This window comes from Leucopleurus acutus, assembly GCF_964270905.1.
Source record: "Leucopleurus acutus genome assembly, chromosome: 1".
Classification (NCBI taxonomy): Eukaryota; Metazoa; Chordata; class Mammalia; order Artiodactyla; family Delphinidae; genus Leucopleurus; species Leucopleurus acutus.
This window is the reverse complement of record NC_139142.1, coordinates 178,541,355-178,568,079: the sequence shown is the minus strand read 5'-3', so window position 1 is coordinate 178,568,079 and position 26,725 is coordinate 178,541,355. Positions and strand designations below refer to the sequence as shown.

At 45.5% G+C, this 26,725-nt stretch overlaps 1 protein-coding gene across 1 annotated transcript in view; it reads left to right on the top strand.

Moving 5' to 3' along the window:
* Positions 1 to 1,413: 1,413 nt before the first annotated feature.
* Positions 1,414 to 26,725, top strand: part of IL15RA (interleukin 15 receptor subunit alpha) — a gene marked incomplete at its 5' end in the record, with an annotated part of 28,825 nt that continues 3,513 nt past the window's right edge. Inside the window, 6 exons of the mRNA XM_082854279.1 lie at positions 1,414 to 1,498; positions 17,577 to 17,771; positions 19,540 to 19,632; positions 21,705 to 21,899; positions 22,472 to 22,504; positions 26,396 to 26,480. Coding sequence (XP_082710405.1) covers positions 1,414 to 1,498; positions 17,577 to 17,771; positions 19,540 to 19,632; positions 21,705 to 21,899; positions 22,472 to 22,504; positions 26,396 to 26,480 — 686 coding nt within the window. The remainder of the gene's footprint in view (positions 1,499 to 17,576; positions 17,772 to 19,539; positions 19,633 to 21,704; positions 21,900 to 22,471; positions 22,505 to 26,395; positions 26,481 to 26,725) is intronic.

The window sequence follows — 26,725 nt, the reverse complement described above, 5'->3', positions numbered from 1 at the left end:
ACTACTGACACACAGCAACTTGAATGGATCTCGAGGGAATTATAATGAGTGAACAAAGCTGACCTCTACAGGTGACAAACTGTATGATTCCATTTACATAACATTATTCAAATGACAAGATTATAGAGATGGAGAAAAGATCAGTGGTTGCTAAGGCTTAGGGAGAAGGTGAGAGCGGAAGGTGGCTGTGACTAAAAGAGTAGTAGTGGGAGGGATGCTTTTGATAACTGTTCCCCGTCTTGACAGTGGTGGTCACAGACACCTACATATGTGATGTGTGGTGCCCAGAACTGAATACACACGCTCCATTGAGTGCACGGAAAACGGACTAAATCTGAGTAAGGTCTGGGGGTTGCATCAATGACATTCCCTGCCTGTGCTGTTGTACTGGAGTTATTCAGGATGTTACCACTGGAGAACAGATGGAGACCCGAGCCCAGAGACGACCCATCCTGCCTAATTTCACTCCCAGAACTGGGGATTTCTGATTGTGCGTCCCGAGCTTTCTCACTGCACACTCGCTTCTCAATAATGTCAGGCTTAACTGGAGATCCCAAGAAAGAAAAAAAGCCACCTGCAAAGCAGCAGCTAGCCGAATCGTCTAAGGCACAGAGGTGAATAACTGTCGGTCCTCCCTCCCACGCCCGCTTCAAATAGTTTAAACGTTCTTGGGGAAGAAAGATGCAGCAGGAGTAAGAAAAGTGGAGGTGCCGGGAGCCAGGCAAGGTTCGGGACAGGCGGCCTGGGCTTCGTTCCCTGTCTGGGCCTGGGCGCACCGATCAGGTGACCGGGCCAGCCGCGCCGCGGCGATATCCCCGCTGTCACAGCGTCACCGGCCCGGACCAGCGGGACGCGCGGCAACTCGTTCGCCAGCTCCTGGTCCAGGACCTTCGAAGTCGGAGCAACAGGCAGAGACAAGCGAGGCGAGGTGACCGAGTGGAGCCGAAGCCAGGTGTGACGCCCACCGGCCGTGTTTACGGGAACTAGTCTGCTTCCCGAAAGCTTCTCCCACTCGTCGCGGGGACACACGACGGAATGGACTGCTGGGGTCACCAGGGGCGATAAGGGCAAAGCCGGGGAGGACCCCGGGCCTCCTCAGGGCACAGTCCGGGTCCCCGTCCCGCGCTGCCGGTGGCGTTGCGGGGACCGGGCGGCGGCGCGGAGGTCATAGGGTCTTTTTCCAGGGGAGGGGGTGGGGATGCTGAGTCACGGGTCTGTCACCGCTTCTCACCTCTCCAGCCCTCGGGGGCTAAAGCAAAAGCGAAAGTGAATGCGGCTCGCGGGGCGGCCGGTCTCGGAGCTGCGCCCGCCGCCTGCTCCCGGGCAGTGGACATCTGAGCGCGCGAGCGGCGGGGCGTCGCGTCCGCGGCGAGCCCGGGAGGAGGCCGGCGGGGGCGCGGCCGAGGTCGGGCCATGTCGAGGCGGCTCCGGGGCTGCGGAGTCGGCGCCCTCCCCGCGCTGCTGCTGCTGCTGCTGCTCGGACCGCCGGCGACGCCGGGTAGGGAGCGCGCGGGGAGCGGGAAGCCGGGCTGGGGTCGGCCCCCAGCACAAGGGTGTGCGCCCGCGCGCCGGGGACACGTGGAGGGACGCGGGGACCGTCGGCTCAGGGCCCCGCGCCCCGGCTCGCCTGGCCTCTCAAGGCAGGGAGCGAGTGGTCGGGCTTTTCATTCTACGTTTTCCCCAATTTTCGAGGCAAAGGGAAGAAGCCGGGGTTTGCAATGCGGGCTCGGAGTTGAGAGTTTTACAGCGATTTCGAGAAACGCATCAGCCCCGCGAGGAAAGCTGTGCGCGCGTTCATCCGCCGGCAGTCCCCCCGGGGGATGGGGCGGTCCGGGGAAAACGACTGGTCTCTACCCTCCGATCAAAGCAGGTTATATGGGGGGGGGGGTGGTAGGACGGGGTACGGACTGCGTGCGTCCCGGAGGAGTGAAAACGTGTCGGGCAGGTTGCACACCTGGGGGACCTGGCAACAGCTCCAAATTCTTCAGCACTAGGAAACCGAGAGAGTGCGCGGGGTGGGGGGCGCGCCCCGGAGTACGCGGTCCCAGGCAAACGGGGAAGAACGAAGTTGAGGATGGCTGGGTGTGTTCGGGAAGAACTTTAGGTCGCACAGATGTCATTTCCCGGTTAGACTCGAACGAGTGTCCTATAGGTTGTAGATTTTCGTCCCGAGAGCTAGACAAGAGGGAGGAGAAAGGAGAGATAGGTCTGGCTTTATCCACGTTGGCGCGCCTTAATCTTGTTACAGTCACGGAGCTCTTCGAGGGTCTGATGAAAGCTACGAACTCTCTCCTCTGAAAAATACATGAATGCACATACTTCCAAAACTTGCATATAATTTTGGGGTTTGGGACCCCAAAGACCAACCATGGACTCTCCAGGAGATAGTAATCCCATGATCTGTGTGTGTGTGTATGTATGTATGTTTAAGGCAACACTCCTAATAACTTACCTCCATTCGGGCCAGTCTACCCATTACTCCATCAGAGGCGTCCATCCATAGTTGTGGCTGGCTGGCCTGCTGTGAACCCATAGCTCTGAAGGCTTTCCTAAAGTTTAATTTTCCTGACACTATGTTTGCATTTCCCCCAACTTCTGAGAATCTGAGTTATGTTGGTGATGGAGTCAGTTGGCTAGCCAGTGTCCCACACGACCCCTGGGGAGATGTGGGGCACAGCCAGAGCACTGGGGCAACTCGACTGGACAATGTGAAAGTGAAATTCAGCTTTAGTCAGAACCCGGCAAAGATGAGCCGTCTGCTTACAAATGCAGATGACACTGCAGGCAAGCTCTCTAAAGCTCATCAACCAGCATAGCTCTCTGACCCCACAAAGGCATTGCTGCCATCTTTTGGCTCCCGGTGTTTCTTAGTTTTTCTTAAACAGTTCTCTCGGGGGTACAACTGACAGATAATAAACAGTATACATTTAAAGGCACAATTTGACAAGTTCAGAGGTAAATGTATAGTCACGAAACCATCACCACGGTCAAGAGAGTAAACATGACCATCACTATCAAAAGCTTCCTTACATCTTGTGTTTATCCTGACGTCCCAGCCCTGTCCCCCAGGCAACAAAGATCTGCTTTCTGTCACTATTGATTTGTTGCATTTTCTAGAATTTTATATAAACGGAATCATGCAGTTTGTACTCTTTCTTGTTTGGCTCCTTTCACTCATAGTAATTATTCAGAGAATTCTCCAGCCTTGTAACTTGTATCAACAGCCCATTCTTCTTTATTACTAGCACTGTTCTACTGCATGGATATTGCAGGGTTTTTTAATCCATTCACTTGATAGTGGACATTTTGGGGGTTGTCTCCGGTTTTTGACTATCACATATCAAGCTGTTATGAACATTCACATATAGGTTTTTATGTGGACAGAGGTTTTTGTTTCTCTTGGGCAGAGAAAATGGCTAGGAATGGAATGGCTGGATCACGTGACATGTGTATGTTTAATTTTTAAAGAAACAGCCAAATTATTTTCCAAAGTAATTGTACTCATTTACACTCCCACCAGCGGTGGGTGAGAGTTCCACTTCCTCCACATCCTTGTCAGCACTTGGTATGGCCAGTCTTTTTTTGTTGTTTAACTTTTAAAATTTTTAATTTTTTTACAGCTTTATTGAGATATATGTAATTGGTATATAATATTGTGTAAGTTTAAGGTGTACGACATGATGATTTGATATATGTGCATATTGTGAAATGATTACTACAATAAGATTAGTTAACACATTCATCATCATCTCACAGTTACCAAAAAAAACCTGTGTGTGTGTGTGTGTGTGTGTGTGTGTGTGTGTGTGTGTGTGTGTGTGGCCAGTCTGTCTTTTTAATCGTTCCATTCTAATAGATGTGTAGTGGTCTCTCATAGTTTTAATTTGCATTTTCCAAATAATGAATGATGTCAAGCGTCTCTTCTTGTGCTTATTTTCCATCAATATATCTTCTTTTGGTAAAGTGTCTAGTTAAATATTCTGCCCTTTTAAAAAAAATGAGTTATTGAATTGAGTTTTGAGAGTTCTTTCTATATTCTGGATACAAGTCCTTTATCAGATATATGATTTGCAAATATTTTTTCAGAGACTGTGGCTTGTCTTTTCATTCTCATAAGCGTCTAACGAAGAGCAGAAATTTTTTTTATATAAATTTATTTATTTAATTTTGGCTGCGTTGGGTCTTCATTGCTGTGCATGGGTTTTCTCTAGCTGTGGCTCACGAGCTCTACCCTTCCTTGCAGTGCTCGGGCTTCTCACTGCTGTGGCTTCTCATTGCAGAGCACAGGCTCTAGGCACGTGGGCTTCAGTAGTTGTGGCACGTGGGCTCAGTAGCTGTGGCTCGTGGGCTCTAGAGCACAGGCTCAGTAGTTGTGGTGCACAGGCTTCGTTGCTTCGTGGCACGTGGGATCTTCCCAGACCAGGGATTGAATGTCCCATGTCCCCTGCATTGGCAGGTGGATTCTTAACCACTGCACCACCAGGGAAACCCAGAAATTTTTAATTTGGATGAAGTTCAGCTTATTAATTTTTTCTTTTATATACTGTGCTTTCAGTGTCATATCTAAGAAACCTTTGCTTAAGTTAAGGTTACAAAGGTTTTCTTCTGTGTTTACTTCTAGAAGTTTTATAGCTTAGGTTTTACATTGATGTCTGTGATTCATTTTGAATTAAGTTTTCATATAATGTGAAGTATGGCTTGAAGGTTTTGTATTGGTTTGGTTTTGGGTTTTATTGCATGTGGATATCCAGTCATTCTGGCACCATTTGTTGGAAAGATATCTCTGCTGAATTGCTCTTACACACCTATTTTGAGCATCAGCTGTTTATACATGTGCTGGCTGCTGTAGACAAAACATCCGTACGTGAAAATCAATTATATTGCTAGACATTAGCACTGACCAATTGGAAACTGAAATTTTTTTAAAAAGCAATATCACTGGCAATAGCATCAAAAAGTATGAAATATGTAGGGATAAATCTGACAAAAATGAGGAAGACCTGTACACTGAAAACCACAAACCGCTGCTGAGAGAAATTAAAGGAGATCTAAATAAACGGAGGTATATCATGTTCATGCATTGGACAGATCAATATTGTTAAGCTGTCAATCCTCCCCAAATCAAAATTCCAGCAGGCTTTCTTATAGAAATTGACAAACTGGTTCCAAAATCCACACGGAGATGCAAAAGACCTAGTATAGCCAAAACAACTTTGAAACACAACTGAGTTGGAGGATCAACACTTCTGATATTGAGAGTTAGAAGGTTACAGTAATCAGGACAGTGTGGTATTGGTGTAAAGATGGACAAAAAGCTAACAGAACAGAGGGTGCCTGATGTTTTTAAGTGAGCTTAGAAGTGGATACAGATGATTAGATTTGCTACTTGGCAGTATGATCCTGGTCAGGAATTATACAGGGCAGCTCATTCCTTACAACTAGCTGGGTAAATAATAGTCTCAGATCTGTTCCTGTTAGTTTTCAGCGCTAACAGACACAGCAAGTTGAAACCCATCATCTCGGCTAGGAGGTCATTTGCTTCTTAAAGATCCTCGTAACCTGAAAGGCTGCAGATGATTTGCCCAAAGCAGCTGGAAAGGGCAATGATTTGTTTGAAGATGAATATCCCTGCTCATCAGTTTGGGTTTTGTTGTGCAGGGTGCTAGTGTAGTGCTTGGGGGTGGTTGTAAAACTTACGTCTTTAAACATTTTTTAAACCATTTTTCAGAATCTGGGAAGTTTTGCTAAAACCTTTTTTTTTCCAAGTCATTTTTATCTCATTATTGCTTTGTGCTGCTACTGATAGCAAAAAAAGTGATAAAAACTTAAACGTACAAAATATGGGATTTGTTGAAATCAACCTAAATGTCCAACAGTGGAGGATTGCATAAATAAAATAGGGTTGCTTTCAAATATATGCATCATATGATTCCGTTTTTACTAGAAGATCTAGTAGTTGTCATTGAGTAGAAAAATTATAGGTTATGTCTGTGTGTATGTGTCTGTGTGTGTGTAGTTGTCTGCCTTTTCTTATTTTTCTGTCGTAATTTGAATTGCTTTTGTAATGAAAGGAAATAAATAAAACTACAAAAGAAATAATGCAAAAAAGATCTAGAATTTTGGAATTTTTTTCTAATTCATCTTTAATTAATTATAGCCGATCTTGTTTGCCAATGTTTTTGTGGCTTTATAAATGTTGCAAATTGCTCAAAATCAGGTTCTATAAAGTCACTGCATATAAAATTTGTGCATTATATACATACATTTATAATCCTTTACAACTTGTTTAAACAATTCCTTATTGTTAGAGCTATTTGTAGGCTTCTGTTACCTTCCAATGGTTGGATATTTAGGTTGTTTCAAAATGTCTGATATTCTAAAAAGCACAGAGTAGGAATAACTGGATGAAAATTAGCTATAAAGAACAAAAAAGGCAAGGGGAAAGCCCTCAAAGTCTTTTTTAAATGGCAGAAATGTTTGAGGATATTCTTTTTCAATCAAATCATCACTTCAACTAACTTGTATTCAGCTAAATCACTTCTGCCAAATTGATTTTACCAAATAGTACGTAACTAAGTAAATTCATGTATAAAATCCCCTAGTATATACTCTTGGAGTCATATCCATGTTACTGTTACACATGATTGATGTTGCCTGAATGTTTCCACTTGGAAAGACTTACTTTTCTTCTGTGCGGAAGGGACCTAATTAAGGGCTCTGGTGGGGGGATATTATTGGAGCTGCATGGTGGAAGGGGTTACTCTTATCAAGAGTGTGAATAACAAACTGTAGTCAAGAGGGTCTGGAGGCAGGAAGCTAAGTTGGAGGCTTTTGCTGGTTCCAGTAAGTGGTGATGAAACCCTGAAGCAAGGCAGCGTCAGTAATGGAGAGGGGAGGGGGCAGATTTCCTTTTGAGTTCTGCAAGTATAGAATGTATTTCACTCTTTCCCTTTTTTGTTTGCCCTTCAGCCTATAGCCACTCAAGTCTTCCAAGCCTTCAAAAGTCATAATTTAAGGACTTGAACTGTGATGAATCCACCTACTACACAAAAGGTAGATTAAGAAGCTCAGTGAATGAGCCTGAGAGAGAAGAGAGTTGATGAGTTAAGGGCATGACCTGGCTGTGGTTGGTACTTACACTGAGTGCCAATAGGAAAAAAATGTGTTGGCTTGGCTGGCGTTTCAGCCAGAAAAATAATGAGGAAAAATGGATTACTGTGAACACAGAGAGGCTTTTCTGCTTTTGAGACATTAGAGTCACAAAGAGCTTGAGGGCAGAAAGCATATCCTATACGTCTTTGTATCCTACCGCAGTCAGCATTCTGTAGGCATTTAAATAATAGAATAAGAGAAAGAAAATACTCGAATGGATTCTGACTTTCCTTGAAGACTGGGAGGCGCCTGCTACCCTTGAACTCTGGATGCAGGACTAGGCCAGGGCTACTTACTCATATTAGACTGTGTAAACTGACTTGATAAAAAAGTCTGATTCACAGGTTCTGAGAAGTGAAAGAGGTGTGGCCCTACACAACTGTTTTGGTGACTTCATTTAAATGATCAATAGGACTTGTTATGTATATTTTTTGCTACTTAAGAGCTTTGAAAATGCCAGAATCTTACATTTTCTCCCACTTCCATTACTTCATCCATTCCACTCTATAGATTCATAAGCTAGTAACTAACTTGAGAAAACACCCATCACATACTGGGCTTAGTTAGAGCTGTAAGAGTACCAGAGAAATATATTCCCCCCCTTCAGGAGCTTACAATATTGTAAACAAGGTGAGACTTGCTTACACTGATTATCTAAGGAACAATGTTATGAAACAATATATAGAGAAATTATAATTGAAGTATCAAAAGATGTGATTAAGGCCTCTGAAATGAAAGGTTATTGATGCAATCAAATGTATTATCTCCAATGCACTTGTGAGAGAGTCTAGCTTTGTAAAGTTAGTTACTGGCCAGTATGTGGCTGATTGGGTTGGCTGCAGTATACTAATACCCTGTGTATTCATGTATCAATTATTCATGGATTTATCTATCTTTGAGGACTGTTCACAACAGAAAGTAGACTCCCTTTTTTAGCAAAATGATAGAGTAGGTATTCTGAAAAACTCTCCTGCTGAAAAAAATACCCAGAAATGATAAATAATACAGAGCAAACATCTATTAAAATCCATAGCCAATAAAATAGGTAAACAACTGTTTAAAGCAAAAATAATAATAATGTGTTGTGGTGCTTATAAAATATGTAGAAGCAAAATGTATTACAAAATAGCACAAAGGCTGGGCAGAGAGAAATGAAAGTATATTGTTTAAGGCTCTTATACTATATATGTGAAGTAGCATAATTTCACCTGAGAGTAAGCTGTGATAAGGTAAAGACACATACTATAAACCCGAAAGCAACCACTAAAATAATATAACCAAGAATCATGAAATTTCTATGGGACCATCTCCATAGAAAATCCTATGGAATCTACAAAAATGCTACTAGAATGTGTTTAGCAAAGTTGCAGAGTACACAATTAATTTACAAATATCAGTACACAAAATGCTAGCAACAAACAATTAGAAATTAAAATAAGAATAATACCATTTGTGTTGAAATAAAAATATGAAATACATAGGAATACATCTGACAAAATATGTACAAGATTAGTACTCTGAAAACTATAAAACATTTCTGATAAACTACTGAAGATATAAATAAATCAAGAAAGATATTGTGTTTATGGATACTGAGAAGACTCAATATTATTAAGATGTCAGTTCTTCACCAGCTTGATCTATAAATTTAATGCAATTCCAATCAAACTTTCAGCAGGCTTTTTTTTTCTAGTTAGAAACTGATATACTGAGAAATTGATATACTAACTCTATAACCCAGTGAAGAACCAAACTCACCTTTGAAAATAATTAACAAAGTTAGAGGATTTACACTACCTGACTTTAAGACTTATTATAAAGCTATAGTAATCAAGACAGCATGGTATTGGTATCAAGATTAACAAATAGACAAATATATCAATGGAACAGAATATCAAGTCCATAAATAACCCCACATACACTTGGTCCTGTGTCAAGATCCTACACTAAATACCACTGGAGGTCCACTGCTGTGGCTGCTGGATGAGAGGAAGGAAGTTTTTTAATGCACAAAACCTGTCAAAGATACAAGGGAGAGGTTGGCTGCCATGAAAGGAAAAAGCAATATAACTGAAAACTCCAACCCTGAGAGCCAAGCACACAGGGCCAGCCTAAGAGTGAGGCTGGATTAAGACCACAGAGAACTTCCCCTGATGCCACCACATCCAGGCAAGCAAGCACCAAGTAAAAAACACAGCAGTCAACTGCTCAAGGTGGGGTGGGCAAGAGTGTGGAGCGACAACCCCTGTGGTTTAGATAAATGGAAAAGGACAAAAGATGAGGGTGGAGCGGGAGCACTGAGAAGAATCTTCTGCCACTCTAGCCCCCACCCTAAGCACAAGATAAGACTAGAGGAGGGGCTTCCCTCGTGGCGCAGTGGTTGAGAGTCCGCCTGCCGATGCAGGGGACGCGGGTTCATGCCCCGGTCCGGGAGGATTCCCCCCCCCACCCCAGTCCGGGAGGATCCCACATGCCGTGGAGCAGCTGGGCCCGTGGGCCATGGCCGCTGGGCCTGCGCGTCCGGAGCCTGTGCTCCGCAGCGGGAGAGGCCACAGCGGTGAAAGGCCTGTGTACTGAAAAAAAAAAAAAAAAGATAAGACTAGAGGAATTTGAAGCCAATGGTGTTCTGAAGGTAACCATAGCAACAACAAAATCCAAATCCAATTCAACAGCTGACTAGATTGACTCAATCCTCCCCACATCATCAGTTTAGCAGAAGTGTTCACATTTTCAGGCATAAATACTATTTATCTCAGTTCTACACACATAGTTCAGTGTTCAATCAAAAATTATGAGACATACCAAAAAGCAACAATAGCACAGTCCCACTATGAAGAGACAGAGCAGTAAACAAGACTCAGAGTTGACCCAGAAACTGGAACTATAAGACTGGAAGTTAAAGTAACTATCATTAATATGTTAAAGGCTCAAGTGAAAAAGATGGACAGGATTCACGAGTAAATGGGGAATTTCAGCCGAGAGATGGAAATCGTAAGAAAGTATCAAATGGAAATGTTAGAAAATTTTTAAAAAACAAAACGAAGCAAGCCTTTGACAGGCTTATCAGAACACTTCACACAGCCAAGAAAAGAATCAGTAAACTTGCAGATAGGTCAGTACAAATTACTCTAACAGAAACATAAAGAGAAAAAATGAAAGAAAAAAAAAACCCATAGAAGAGTATCCAAGAGCTGTGGTACAATAGAAAGTAGTCTAATATATGTGTAATCAGAATTCCAGAAACAGAAGAGAATGGAGCAGAAGAAATATTTGAAGAGATAATAGTTGAGAATTTCCACAAATTTATAAAAGATATTCAGTCACATATCCAGGAAACTCAGAGAACACCAAGAAGGATAATGGCCCCCCGCGGAAAAAAAAAACCAAAAACCTCATGCTAGACACATCATATTCAAACTGCTGAAAAGTAAAGAGATGATAAAAAGAATAAAGATACATTATACACAAGGAACAAAGATAAGAATTACAGTAGACCTCATCAGAAACTATGCAAGCCATAAGAAAATGGAGTGACATCTTTACAATGCCAAAACAAAACAAAACTGTCAAGCCAGAATTCTAATAATCAGGAAAAGTATCTTTCAAAAATGAAACCAAGGGCTTCCCTGGTGGCGCAGTTGTTGAGAGTCCGCCTGCCGATGCAGGGGACACAGGTTCGTGCCCCGGTCCGGGAAGATCCCACATGCCGCGGAGCGGCTGGGCCCGTGAGCCATGGCTGCTGAGCCTGTGCATCCAGAGCCTGTGCTCTGCAACGGGAGAGGCCACAACAGTGAGAGGCCCGCTACCGCAAAAAAATTAATTAAATAAATAAATAAAATAAAAGGTGTGGAGAGAGGACAAGAAAAGAGGGGAGGTCGGCACCATGAAAACCACAATTAGGGAAATAATTAAAATTTTCCTGACCAAAAGGTAATCTTGGTCTGAGTTGTCAAGGGCTCATAGAGTTTCCTTCAACAGGAAATCTCACAGAAAGGGCCCAAGTGCCACTCATCAGGTGGTTTTTCTTTGGATACTTATTTTTTAACTTATTTATTCCAATACAACCTCAAACTTAACATGAAGTTGAAAAGATAGTACAAAAACCTTCGGAATATCCTTTACCCAGATTCGCCAGCTGTTTACATTTTTCCCCATTTGCTTCCCCCATCTCTCTAAATAAATCTACATTTATTATACACGTGCACGTTCTTCTGAAGCATTTAAAACTAAGTTGGCGACACTATGCTTCTTTATGCTTATATATTTCAGTATGTTTCCTAAGAACACATTCTCTTACATACCTTCCTAAAAAACAGCACTCTCACATAATCATAGTACAACTATCAAAATTAGGAAATTTAATCTTGACATAATATTATTATCTAATACTTAGTCAATATTCAAATTTTGTCAATTGTCCCATTAATGTCCTTTTTAGCTGTTTTCTTCCTAATTCTGGATCTAATCCAGGACCATGTATCACATTTAGTTGTCACATTTCTTTAGCCTATTTCAGTCTGGAACATTCCCTTTGCCTTTCTTTTTTTTTTCTTTTTTGGCTGCGTTGGGTCTTTGTTGCTGCGTGCAGGCTTTCTCTAGTTCCCGCGAGCGGGGGCTACTCTTTATTGCGGTGCACAGGCTTCTCATTGCAGTGGCTTCTCTTGTTGCAGAGCACAGGCTCTAGGCACGAGGGCCTCAGTAGTTGTGGCACTCGAGCTTAGCTGCTTCGCGGCATGTGGGATCTTCCCGTACCAGGGCTCAAACCCATGTCCCCTGCATTGGCAGGAGGATTCTTAACCACCATGCCACCAGGGAAGTCCCTCTTGATCTTTCTTGATCGTGAATACAGGCCAACTACTTTTCAGAATGTCCCTCAGTTTAGGTTCATCTGGTGTTTCCTCGTGGTTAGATTCCAGTTATGGATTTGGGGGAGAGAGACCACAGATGTGATGCTTGTGTCCTTGTCAATGAATCGGATCAGGAGGGATATGACAGCTATTTGTCCAAGTGTTGGTGATGTTACTTCTGATCACTTGGTTCAGGTGGTGTTTGTCAGCTTTCTCCAATATAGTTACCATTTTCCCCATTGTAACTAGTAACTAATTGTGGGAAGATTCTTTAGGACTCTATGTACCAGTCAGGATTGTGGTCCTAAGAATCTAAGAAGAGCAGAACCACCTTGTGCAGCTGTGGGAGCCGGTTACCATCTAGGTGAGCTGTTCCTTCTGTGTCTGGAGCCGGAGCCTCCAGGCCACGGTCTGAGTGGGAAGATGGTCATAAAGTGGGGGAAGCAAGAGCCACCTGGGAGCCGTGAGGCCAAGCTGGATCCCATGTTGGCCTTTCGTCTTCCCTCCGAGACTCCAGCTTCCACGAGGAGCGTGTCCAGCAGAAGCTGGCACTCCTCATCATGGCAGAAGATACACACCTAAGGCCCAAAGGTGGAAGAAGCTGCAGCAAAGAGTCACGGGGCTGGAGGAGCTGTTTGGCCACCCAAGGGAGCCTGCAGATAAGCGACAGTGTGTGAGCGGCAGCGGCCCCTGTCTCCCAAGTGCAAAGGAACATGGATGCTCCTTCCCTCCTTCCCTCCTTCCAGATTGAACATAAAATCTTTGTTGTGTCACAGGCTAACTGGACACCGTGCAGGGAGGGGAATTTAGGGCGTGTGTGTCCAGCTCAGCTAAACTGACGCAGGGCAAATCTGCCACACTATGTAAATACTATGTCCCTCATTTTTGCATCCATTGTCCCTTTTTCTTATTCCATCATCCTGTCTATATTTATTAGTTAGCATTATACTGAAGGCTTTCTCTTCTCCCCTATTTAGTTATTAGTCCTTTATTTATTTATATTAGCATAGACTTGAGTTTTGTTTTATTTTATTCCTTAATCTGTTATTATATGTTTTGACACTCAGATTGTCCCAGATTGCCCAGCAATAGCCAGTTCAACCTGGCCACTAAATCCTTTTGACATGTTGCCATCATTCTCTAAGCCCTTCCCTACTTTCTGGTACCAGATATTCCATGCTCACCTTGTGCTTTCCCTCTCCCGGCCCCGGGTCAGCCTTTTCTCCAAGAAGCTGAGGTTCCTTTTAGTGGAGACAAGATCTTGGTACTAAATGTGTTTTCTGCTTATATGTCATTGCTTCCAGGCACTGTCAGAGGACACAGGTAGCGTGTGCGCACACACTCACGTGTACACACAGAATCACGTATACACAGACGTGTACACACACACTATGATTACACTCTGACACCTCCAACCCCAATTCTATCCCAGCACCGCAGGGTGCATTCCAGTCGTCCCATCCCCATTTCCATAGTTGTAACTTCTTCCTCCAACAGTGAGGACCCTGGGTTGAGTATGTCTTACTCACTGATGACTGGTTCCAGTAGAGAATCAGGAAGAAAAGGAGGGATGACAGTGACTTCAGACCTTTGCCCTCAGGTTTAACAGCAGAGATGGGCTTTGGAGGAAAATCTACGGATGCTACAAGAAGTCACTACTCATTCACTCAGGATCTGGCCCAGCATGCTTTGCCTTGTAAAACAGAGGTCCTCAACTGTGTGCACAGCACATTTCCTGATCAGTGTGCAAAATTCACTGTTGCTCAAGTGAATATACCAGCAATGACAACGTTTGGCAGAAGGGGTGTCGAGCTGGGAGGGGTACTACCTGCTATGAATCTAAGGTGAAGTCAAACCACCACAAAGAAGACTGCTGAAGACTTACTGAAGGCTGTAAGAACTCTGAATTATTATATACACCATAAACTTAGGTACTTTTATACGCAATAAACTATCCCACCCACATAGCAGCCAGCCCTGAAGGATGACCAAGTGAGTTACTCATTAGCATGGATACCCTTATGCTGTGGCAGTGGCTCTTTATAACTTGCTGACACGGTCGCCATTGTCTCAATGTTTTAAATCCCCTTGAGTGGGAGGGCGCAAATGTTTGATTTCAGAGAGTGCCACAGACACTCAAAGTTGAAAGCCACTGCCCTAAATGGAGGGGAGTATTTTAAGACTTAGAAGATGTAGAACAATTTGCTGACAAAAATCCCAAATCTGAAAACAACACAGAAAACAGGGAAGACTGAAAAAAGATGGCCGAGGAAAGATCAATAGATTCAGAACATCATTTGAGGGACTTCCCTGGTGGCGCAGTGGATAAGACTCCACGCTCCCAATGCAGGGGGCCTGGGTTCGATCCCTGGTCAGGGAACTAGATCCCACGTGTATGCCGCAACTAAGAGTTTGCATGCTTCAACTAAGGAGACCACGTGCTGCAACTAAGAAGCTGGTGAGCCACAACTAAAGGAGCCCTGGAGCTGCAACTAAGGAGCCCTCCTGACACACCTAAGACCTGGTGCAACCAAATAAATATATATTTTTAAAAGAACATCATTTGAAATTACAATCAGTGGATTAAGCTGAACTTGAGGACTACACAGCGAATAAAAACGTTTGGGAAGGGATTCAGGCGAAAGAGGTACAACCCAAAGACCAGATGGGAGAGAGAGGAAGATGAAGGAAGTAAACCTAAACAGCCAGATTTCTTCTCTTCACTATGAACTTTATTCATACAAATTAGTATGAAATTTTTCTTTTAGAAAACTGGTACATTGAAATAACAATTATCTTATGATCTCATTGAAAAGAAAATGAAAATGTTTGAGTCCACTATAGAAGCCCCGCAAGCGAAAAGAGAACGTTGTCACCATCAGGATGGAGTGATAAAGGACGGCAGGCTGTATGTTATAGTTTTAAAAATCTAATATTAGATGTCAATGGGGCTTTAAAAGAAGAGTCAGGGGTTGGATTAAGAACAAAAAGCAAACAATCCATTTTCCCTCTTGAGACTAGGGAGACCAAAGTAAAGCCTGGAGTGACTAACCCACCGAGCTCAGGTGGGCTCCGGCATGAGGATGCTGACACCTCAGTGACAGAGCCTGAAGCAGGAGGGGAGGGTCTGACAGCTGCCCCAGCAGTGGGCTGGCCTGTCTGCAGGCTGCTGGGCACTTGACCGTGGATTGTTCCAACCACACTCTGAATCTGGCTCCTTCTTTTTTTTTGTTGTTTAAGATTTTTTTTTTTTAATGTGGACCATTTTTAAAGTCTTTATTGAATTTGTTGCAACATTGCTTCTGTTTTATGTTTTGGTTTTTTGGCTGCGAGGCAAGTGGGATCTTAGCTCCCCGACCAGGGATCGAACCCACACCCCCTGCATTGGAAGGCGAAGTCTTAACCACTGGACCGCCAGGGAAGTCCCTGGAGACGGCTCCTTGTGATTTTGATATCTAAAGAGGCCCACCTGGCCAGCAAGGTGTGGCATAAGGGGTCCAGGTGGTGGTGACGCTGAGAGTCAGGTGAATAAGTGTCCTGGTGATTCTGGCAGTCATTCTCTGACATCCAAACCTAGGCCAGCAGCTGGGGAATGTGGAAACCCAGGGGATGCCCTCTGGAGGAGAAGATGGACAAGACCTGGGCAGAGGGGCAGTCCCTAGTCCAGAAAGCTAGGGTCCTGGACAGAGGCAGCCCAGTCCACAGGGAGCAGGTGAGAAGGATGGTGAAAGCTGCTATTTGGGGGGCCCGTGGCTAGTCAAAGCTGACCCCAGATCCTGCCCGACCAGAGGAAGGCTCGGATTTCTAGGAAGCAGGCACAGGTTCTGGTGGGGTAAATCAAACAAGACTGGCTTATTCGAAGGCTGTAGAAGGAACTCAGCACCACCAGGACACACGGGTGAAGACAGAGACATTTTCCAAGGCAGATGAAGATTCATGTTCTGGAATCCAGCGTCCTCAGCACGTCATGCAAAACTGTGGAAGATGGTCACATTTTCCAGACTCTGTCCCCCTCCGGGCGTAGCACAGGCTCTAATCTGGATAGGACACTGTCTCATCCCGATAGGTGACTGAGCCCACCTCATCCATTTGGGAGTTGGGCTGTTCCCAGTACTCTCAGGTGGCTAAATCAGCAGATTTTCAGACTAGCATTGTCTGATCCTAGCCTGTTCCCAAACTCAGATATGAGAACAAAGGACTTCACTAGGTGTCATGCTAACAGCACTAGACAAGCTACGGAGCTGATTGCTGATCTACTGAGCATCTGTCCACAGAGAGGTGCCTCGGGAATGAAATGAAGGTCCAGGATGGGGCAAACCCCAGGACACTGGTTTTAGCCATCAAGTTTCATACAAAGAAAATCGTAGGGTCTAAATCTTGCTCAAATCTTTCAACTTCCAACTAATTAGAAGGGGGCATTAAGAAAACTTTAATTGTTCTAGTTCTGGCTCTTACTTTCTTTTGGTAACATTCTTCTGATAAAACGTATCTTATTTTTCACTCCACATGCACTTGGTCACATCCACAGTCTGCTGGGAGTGACTTGTGTCTTGTCTCCCAAAAGCCTGTCCAGAAGTCTCCCAAATGGCCTCACAAGTCTTCTCGGCTTCAATTTTACCCTAAGCTGCCCTAACTTGCCCAGAGAAAGGAGAAAATTCCTAATTCTAGGATCTCCTACCTTTTTCACATTCATTTAGCAGCAAAAGCACTGAATACCCGCCCTTGGCATGGTTTAGCCCTCTCTTGCCCTGTGGTCAGCCAAGGTTTCTGACTTCCTGTGGCAGGGTATTTTAAAATCCCCTCCCCCACTTTTTTATTATGAAGTATTTCATATATTTAAAACAGTATATAATATATACACATGACTAATATTCTTCCAGTCCTCATCGGTGTAGCCTTTCATCTATGGCCAGTGGTTACTCCGCGGGGTCGTGGTTAATGCCAAAAGCTATTCTGATTGTGGGGCTGAGGGAGGGCTTTCCTGAGGAAGCGATGTTGAACTAAGCTAAGAAGGGTGGCAGGAGATGGCCAGCCAAGAGTGAGCGGGGGAGGTGCATGGTGAGAGGCATGGGGGAACCAGAGGCCAGTGTGGCCAGAGGGAAGGGTAGCTGGAGAGGCAGACAGTGCCGGGTCCAGCAGAGCCTTGATTTTAGTTTTTATTCTAAGAGCAGTGGGCAACCGAGAAAGAGTGAAGTCATCAAACTTTAAGTCATCTGAAGATGATGCCGGCTGCCTTGTGGAAATGGATTAAAGGCTTGTACGGATAGCAATCCAGAGGCTAAGAGATACTGAAGCTGGAGGCTGATGGGAGTGGAGGGCAAGAGAGAGGGGTCTCTACTGATGACCCCTGGTATCTAGCTATGCTGAATGGCTGGTACTTGAGGCAAGATTCTGGACAGCTTCTAGACAGTGGGGGCCCTTCCTCAACATCTTCCACATGCTTGGAATCTGAGGTGTATCCCCAGGGGCCCCTACGATAATCCAGACCCCGACTATAAAGTTATTGACTACCACCCGTGTTCCCTCGGAGCAAGCTGAAATCTCTTCATCTCTCCCCTCTCATCTGCACTTCTGCAGGCATCACGTGCCCAACTCCCACATCTGTGAAACATGCAGACATCTGGGTCAAGAGTTACAACCTCAACTCCAGGGAGCGGTATGTTTGTAACTCTGGCTTCAAGCGTAAAGCCGGGACCTCCAGCCTGACCGAATGCGTGTTTAACAAGACTGTGAACATCGCCCACTGGACCACTCCCAATCTCAAGTGCATCAGTAAGTGCACTGTCCCTCTGCCCCTTTTGCCAAGGCCACGCAGAGAGCAGACTGCAGTGTGGGCAGCAGAATGAGGTGGCCTTGACATCTGGGTTGAGGACTGAGACTAAATAAACAAATGGGCTTCTAAACACACCTCCGGGAGGTGGAAATACATGGGCTTTGGGGTCACACAGTTCTGGGTTCAAGTCCTGGCTCTGCCACTTAACCATCTGTGAGACCTGGAGTGAGGGCCTTAATGTCTTGGATCTCTTTGTTCCTAATCTAGAAAATGGACCTGATGTCAACATTGTGGCTTGTAGGAGGATTAAGAGAAATCTGGTAAATATTAACTATTATTACCTCAGTGCTTTAAGATGATAGAAGCAAGAATTTGGCTACAGACAAAGGTGTGTGCTCACAGCATGCTTGTTTCCCAGAGAGCATTCCCGATTCCTCCCTAGGAGACAGCCTGCAAGGAAATCACTCCCTGTTCTCCTCCCCAGAGAGCAGCGCGGAGACCCACAGAGCAGAGACCCCCTTGGCCCAGTTATCATGTCTGGGGTCCCGCCAGAGCTCAAGACTGGGTGTGAGGAAAGATCTCCAGAATCCCTTTTTTTTTAACCATCCACAGCTGGATAACCACACCAGAAGTCAAACAATCTTGGAGTGGAAGCCAGTAGTGCTATTTTCAGGAATACTAAGCCCCATACTCCAGAAAAGGAAAGGTTAATCTGTGATCTTCCAAGAGAATGATGATTTAACAAACATTTATTGCACACGTGGTGCATGTCCAGCCGTGATACTTTCTCACGTAGTATTTGTGAAAATTCGCCACTCCTCTCTGGGCAAAGCAGACAAGCAGGGCTGTTCTACAGCAAACTCACAGCTGGGGGACTCCTTGAAAAACCAGACTCCCTCTGGCTTTTTGAATCTGTATTGAATCTGTAGCGCTGAGATCGCCCTGTACCCCTTCCCCTCCCGCTGCGTGGCCACCATGCAGGCATCAGAGGCCGGGCAAGGAGGGAGCCTTCTGCTTGTTGCAGAGGAATAGCTGGGCTGGGAACATGGCGCCCACGGCATCCTGGGGCCATTGGAGGGATAAGCTGGGTGAGGACGGGTCTGAGCAGTAACTTCTGGGAGAACACAGGTGTCTTCCTCGGCCTAGTCCGGGGACCCACTGGAACCATAGTCCAGGGGGAAAAATGAGGGCTTTCCACTGTAGGGAGAGTGACTGTTTCTTCAAAGTTCCAATTCCTCTGGGTGAATGAATCGAGGATGGCGAACTGAACAGGGCGGGTTGCAGGCGGGAGAGGAAAGAAGGGGGCAAGGCCTGGAATCGTAGACTTTTAGAACCCGAAGACTGGAGGAACCTTTAGGTCTCATCCCCAAAGCCCCCACCTTTTACCACTAAAAGCTGCCTCCATTATTTTCCCCAACCTCTTGCGCCAAAAACAATCCATCGCGTAATCATTTATTTTCCCACGCAAAAGCCAGAGTTATAAAGCTGAGTTGACATCGCTGCTATCATCCCAGCCAAAAATAAAACACACGTGATACTTAACTTATGCAGTCTTTCTGAAAGGCTAGAAAAAAATAGTGCGCAGTCTGTTTGCAATGGGAACTGCAGACTGATGCTTGTTTATCTCTTGTGCTTCTGGCCTAGCCTAGGGAGCCAGACATGTCCACTTTAAATTTATATATTTATTTTTTATTTACATCCAGTTCTGAAGCCACACCAGGTTCCACCCTCAGGATCATAAATGCCATGTGGTTATCCTCTCTCTAGGAGACCCCTCCCTGACTCACCAAAGGCCACCCTCCACAGCAGCACCGACAGGGGTGACCCCAGAGCCAGACAGCCCCAACCCTTCTGGAAAAGGTAGGAATGTCACAGACTCTCTCCGGACTCTCATCCCCTGATGCCATCCGGTCCACAGAGAACCCTCAGATTCGTGGACCACTGCCAGGGTTCCACTGCAAACACCTCTTATTCACGTCAAGAATGAGGATTGACATTAGTTTCATTTTCCCTTTTAAACCAAAGTAGCTTGATAGCCAGGCTTCACAGGTACATAATTAATAACGGTTTAAAATCCACTCTTAATAGGCCAGATCACACTTTGTGGGAGAAACGTAGCCTCAAGAACGGGGGAGGGTGTGAGGTTCTGAATGCGTTGCACGTCAGCCTTGCCAGGTCTCATGGGCGCTGGCAGAAAACCTGACCCTCCTGGGTCAGAGATGGAGGACTTTCCTACCCGGCACCACAGGCAACAGGACTGTCAGCAGGTTTCATCAAGTCCCTCATCCCCACATGCCTTAAGCAGGCCTAAACAGATGCACGTACAGGCAGCCTACGTCACTGGAGGGGAAGCCTGAGCAGGAACCTGAGTGTTTCACTGCTGGCATGAACATGTCTGCCTTGTGTTCCAGGGGGAGGCACTGTCTCCACCTTTCAAGGCCATCTAAGCATCCTTGAAAAGACGGTGTCAAGAAAGGGCCGTCAGTGCCCTGCTGGCAAGGTGTGCAGAACCGGGAGAGACCCACGCAGAGCCGTCTCCCAATAACCTGTGATTGCTTTAGTACAGACGCTTGCACGAAGCTGCCAGGGTTCTGCATTTCCACCGAGTCTTAGGTAAACTCTACCCCAATTTCCTCAGCACCGTCCTGATGTTAAGAAAATCCGAGCTCTTGGAGGCTGAACATCCTGGGACAACGTGCGCTGTATCCTCTAATGCCCTCTCTTGACTCCTGGTTTTCTGTCGCCCATTACCCACTGTGAGGCTTTTCCTGGTCCCCGTCTCCTCCCTTCCCTCCAGGCACAGCCATCCCACTGTGGTTGACCGTGCTGCTCGGGCTGCCTCCCTGGAGAGCCGGTTCTTAACGGTGGATGCTCGTTGAAATCTCCTTGGAACTCTGGGTGGTCTGGGGAGCATCTGGGAATTAGGGTTCTAGAAGCTCTCCTGGGGACCCTTACTTAGGTGCCCAAGGCTGAGAACCACTGCTGAAGGGAGGATGGAGAGGCGGGAGCAAGGTTTCCTCCCAGTTACTTAGCCGATGACAAACGGAAGGAAGGGGCTGGAGTACCCAGAATCCCTTTGGTCCAAGTCACACCTGGTTTGGGTGGCCTCCCAGAGCCTTGCCTTCATGCCCCAAACACTTGGCAGACGCAGCTGCATAGTGAAACCTCAGACATGAGATTGATCTCCCAGGCAGGCACCATGGCCACGGGTGCCCACCCATGCTCTGCCCACGTGGCTGGGAGAGCGTGGGGAAGTGGCCCGACTGTATGGCCCGACAGCCCGGGATGCAGGGCTCACAGCCACCCTTGCACACCCTCTGCTCCAGGGCTGGGCTCCTAAGCACCGTACTGTCACAGTGGAAGACCCATTTTTCACAGAAAGAGAACAGCGGAGTTGTGCCACCACACTTTACACTTTGGGGCAGCCGTTGGCTAGCGAGGGATGGGGAGGTAAAGGACCTAAACATAAGGCAGGTGGCCCACCCTCCCCGAAATGGGGGCCAAGCCAGGACACATCCCTCAGGGCAAATCTCAGGTTCCCCTGATTTCAAATGTTTTGTGCAAACATGTAAAAGGTAAACTAAAATCAGCATCCCAATGTCTTTTGGCCAGTACAGTTCCACTGAGCTGGGTCTCCTAGTAAACACTTCTCTAGTGCCTGGTTCTACTCAGATCTTTGGGATGGTTAGTTTATGTGCCCCATGATAAATAACCACAAATCCTCTAGCGTCCTCAAAAGCCCCTTGGCCATTCCAGATGGATGAAGATGTTACCACTCAAGGGGTTTTCCCCCAGAGCCGTGGAGGAGTTTGCTGGGGGCGGGCTGGCCGGGGCAGGCTCACGAGAGCCGGTGTTAGTATACTCTCTTCCAAAGCCAAGAAAAGACACTGTTCTCAATATTTTCGTTGTCCATGTCTTGCACTTCCCTGCAGAGCCAGCTTTTACTTCCAGGTCAGACACCACAGTGGCCACAAGGCTGGCTACTGGACCAGGCTCCAGGCTGATGCCATCCAAAGCTCCTTCTGCAGGGACCACAGGGGTAGTCAATAATGAGCCCTCCCAAGTCCCAGCTCAGACAACAGCCAAGGCTCCGGAACACACCCCCTCGGCCTCGCAGGACCCGCCTGGTTAGTGCTGGCTTTGCGTGCTGGAGGAGAGGGCAGCTCCCACAGGCTGCTTCTGAGTTGCAGATCCTGAGCGAGCCAATCGCATCACACCATCCAATCCAAAGTCAGGATGACTGAGCAACCCTCTGCCTCCTGCTCTCTGCCACAGCCTTGGTTCTCTGTGCTCCACCCTGGCTCAGCTCAGTGGGGAGAGAAAGCCTGTCTCCTACATGTGACAAGCCTCCCCGTATTAATTCACATGGCAGAGCCTTTGCCAAGAATCAGAATAAGATCCTCCTCCCGACATGGGAGGCCAGAGGAAGCTTTCCTTGACCTGGAATCACAGTGTGTGGGATGGGGGAGCGCTCGGTAATCGGCATCTTCTCTAAGAGCGTATCTGATTCTTAAGCATGGCCCAGCATCAATCAAATCAATGACCCTGGTTCTGTGCTAAAGTGAGGCTGGTTTTGCTAGCTGTGACTCTCTCAAGGCTTTAAGATGGGAGCCAAATTGTCCAGGATTTGTCTTGCTTAGTGAGAAATTAGTGCCTTTAGGACCATGGCAATAACTGAGCTGCAATCTCCTCTCTGCAGGTGCATATCAGTACAATCCCAGAGCTGTGACTGGTAAGTATTTTCCTTTGTCCTGGTGGTGTTTATGCTCAGGGCATCTCACTGCCAGGGTGCTGGGCGGACCTGGCTTATGCCTGCTGTCCCAGCATGGTCACCAACAGCTCCCTCTTTCACTCTCAGAAGTGCCTCTGTTTAGGTAAGTTACATGATCCCCCTGTTTATGGAATTCTAACTTGACTATTTATCTTAATGTCGGTAGTTTCTCACTGTCAGGCTACTGGCGTAGAAGCCAGAGTTGGTGCATCTCATTACGCTGCCATATTCATTTAGTGCACGAGGAGTAAAGGGTTTATCTTTCAGACTGTGTTATACCTCTCATCTCTCATAGCTGAAATACATTTGCTGCAGTTTATATGCTCAGCCTTTAACAGGAGCTACCCCTATATTATGTCATTCATCTATTCAAACAATATAAATTGAGTTCCTATCCTGTGCCAGATATGGTCCTAAGCTGCAACGAAATGCAGATTTCTCATTAAAAAGCAAATGGCACTTTACATGTCCTTCAGCTTATGGAAGGTTAACAGTTTAATTTGATCAATTAAGTATTTATTGATTACCCACTCTGAACCCAGCAGAGTGCTCAGTACTGGAAGAAACAGAAACCACTGCCCAGGAATAAGGAATTGACATTCTCACTTCAAAACTACCTTCAGCAGATGCAGGCACACGGCACATCAAATACACTACCCCGCGGCTTAACTAGTTTGCACGGACTGCCAAGAAATGACGATTCCCTGGATGTTCACAGAGGACACATTTAAAATTGAAGTATAGTTGACTTACAATATTACATTAGTTTCAGGTGTACAGCATAGTGATTCAGTAATTTTGCAGATTATACTCCATTTACGTTATTATAAGATAATGGTTATAATTCCCTGTGCTGTGCAGTATATCCTTATTATCTATTTTACGTATAATGTTTTGTATCTGTTAATCCCTTACCCCTAATCTGCCCCTCCCCCTTCCCTCTCTCTTTTGGTAACCACAAGTTTGTTTTCTCTGTGAGGCTGTTCCTGTTTTACAAATACATTCATTTGTATTATTTTTTTAGATTCCACATATGTGATATCATACAGTATTTTCTTTCTCTGTCTGACTTATTTCACTAAGCATAATATTCTCTAGGCCCATCCACACTGCTGCAAATGGTAGAATTTAATTTTTTTTTTTTATGGCTGAGCAATATTCCATTGTATATATATATACCACCTCTTTATCCATTCATTTGTGGATGGACACTTGGGTTACTTCCATGTCTTGGCTTGGAAAATAGTGCTGCTATGAACATTGGGCTGCACATATATTTTCAAATTAGTATTTTCATTTTTTCCAGACATATAGGCAGGAGTGGGATTGCTGGATCATATGGTAGTTCTGTTTTTAGTTTTTTGAGGAACCGCCAGACTGTTCTCCACAGTGGCTGCACCAATTTGCGTTCCCACCAATAGTGTAGGAGGGCTCCCTTCTCCCTGCACCCTCTCCAGCACTTGCTATTTGTAGACTTGTTGATGATGGCCATTCTGACCGGCGTGAGGTGACACTTCATTGTGGGTACAGAGGACCCTTTCATCACCCACACTGAACAGTGGCCACTGGCCACCTTGGCCGCCTTCCCCAGTGTAGACCCAACATCACTGTAGGTTGAAGTCAAGGTGGGGGCTCCTGGCCCTTCCAGGCTCCTGTGCAATCATCCACCTTTTCTCCCCTCTTTCCTCTGTCTCGCCAAATCTCTTTTCCTTTTTCTCCAATCCATGTACCCCCTAGGAAACACAAAAGGGTGGAGAACGCAGCAGTTGATATATTAATCCATTGTTTTGGTGATTCTGGTTTCTTTACTAAATTTGCCTGGAAATAACTGAGGAAGAGGCCAAGTTCAAATGGCTGAATTCAAATTGCTGTGTTATATCATTGGCTCAGGGGCGCTCTTCTCACTTGAGTTGGAGTCTGCAGTTTTTATTCTCAAGAAAAGAAACACAAAGCAGCATTGTGAAAGTGGAACTACAGTTAACATCAGCTTGCCTTTTCCAATAAATCTCTCCATGAACAGTAAATGCATGCCAACCTGATTAGTCAACATGAAGGAATAGTTTAACGGAGTCACATAAAAAAATTTTGTCTTTTAAGTCATAATGATGATTAATGTTAAGTCTAAAAACTCAAAACAACTTCCACTAATTTCCCATGTTTTCCATTACTTTTTTTGGAACAACTTTTCTATGCTTATTTTTATTTACTTAGGTGCAACTAGTTATGTTTCTGTAACTTTAGTGTCTCTTCTGATTACAATATCATTGCAAAAATATCAGGAAAAAAAACTTTTTAAAAAAGAAAATAAGGTTATCTACAATCCTGAAGTATTACCTAATACTTCGGTATATAGTCTTCAAGACTTTTCTGTGCGTATGGATACACACATAGCTTACTGGAAATTTTTTTTTTGTTTTTATGTCAACCATCTTTTTTTACTTAAGACATTGTAGCCATCTTTCCACATTAACAAATGTAGATTTCATAGTTTTAAAAAGCTGAATAATATTCCATTGTGTGGGTATGCCACATTTTAATTTTCTACTGATAAGAGATTTAGATTAACATTTTAAAAATTATTTTAAACAATACTTTAGTGAATACTGTATACGTATTTCCTATTTCCTTAGAATAAATTTCTAGTAGTGGACTTAGAGAGTCAAAGGAAACGGGCTTCTCCAAAGCTTCTGTTACACGTGCTAACTGCCCTTGAGAAAAACTTCACCCACCTCCTCTTCTATCCTGCAGAGAATCTGGGTATTTCCCCTCATATTTAGCTGTTTTTCAGGAAAGTTCTATTTTTAAGGCCACGTCATGGGTGATTCATCCTTGTACGCACGGCTGTGTGCTGTCCGTATAGGTGCAGGTCTGAAAAGCTCAACAATTCAGGAGATGAATGTGCCTCCTGGTCCACAGTGAGATTCCTGGGTCCCCAGACGGTCGGGGCTGTCATCTTACACACAGGGCACACAGGCGATTTTTTTGCAGGGAGATTTCACAATAGTAAGGCAAACTGGCCAAATCTGCTTGGCGCTTACGATTGATACAAATGTTTTAAAGATAGTTCTGTTCAGCTTGCCCTCAGGCTCAGCCCTCTCGCTTCCATGTGAAGATCCCACCCTCCCTAACAATCTCAAGCCATCGTGCCTGGGGTCCTCCACCCTCAAGTCCCCCTCCCAATGCTGGTCCTTTCAACTCCAACGAAACATGTGTTTCCCTTTTCCTAAGCTGTTACCTTATTCTCTTCGAATCTGTAACACCTGCCTCATGACACCCTTCTTAACACCACCGTAAAAAGTTGCAAATAAAAAAACATAGTAAAGATGAAATTGGAAGAAAAATGGCACTGCCTTCTGTTGTTTCTAAATCAGGATTCTGTGAAGGTGGATAAAAGGGGGACATTGTGGCGGAGACAACTGAGGAGGATCCCTGACCTATTTACCCACCTTCGGGTTTAGCAGCAGCTTCTTCTCCTCCTGGGGTGCTGGTGCCCTCGCCCTGATGCTCACGCCCAGCTTCTGATTGCTGAGGCCCTTACTTTCTCCTCCGGCCTCACTCCTGTCCCTGCCCAGTCACCCATGCCACACTGATCGGGAAGGACGAGGATAAAGATAATGCGAATGGGGACGGTTTGAACTGGCAGTGTTGGTGGGAAAGGAGTGTCCTTTGTGCCCAGACGTAGAATAGGCTGAACAGCTGGACCTCAGGGAACTGTTAGTAACGGTGAGCTGGCTAGGAAGGCATCTGGATCTCGCTGCAGGAATGTAAACTGTAAAGAATTTTCAGTCTCAGAAACAAATCTGCTGCCGGGCCTTCGAGCTCAATGCCAACTCAATTCTGCTCTCTTTCTAGCGGCCATCTCCACGTCAGTCGCCGTGCTCTGTGGAGTGTGCGTGGTATGTCTTCTGGTACGTTACGTACGTTACATACGGTCAAGGTGAGTAGACAGAAGACTCACACCGCACAAGATGCTTCCTCCCCCAAGAAAAGGGCTGCATCTGGATGACCCCGGGCCTGCCCTGTCCAAGGAAGACCCCCTTTCCTGGCTGTAGACACAGGCACTTCCATGCACCCTGTCTGTGTTTCCCAAAAGGAGTGTCGGGGCTGAGCGGTCACTGAGTCAGGACTGCGCCCTTCACTTTCCAAAGCAGCCTGCAGGCCACTGGTCAGAACCAGGCAGCC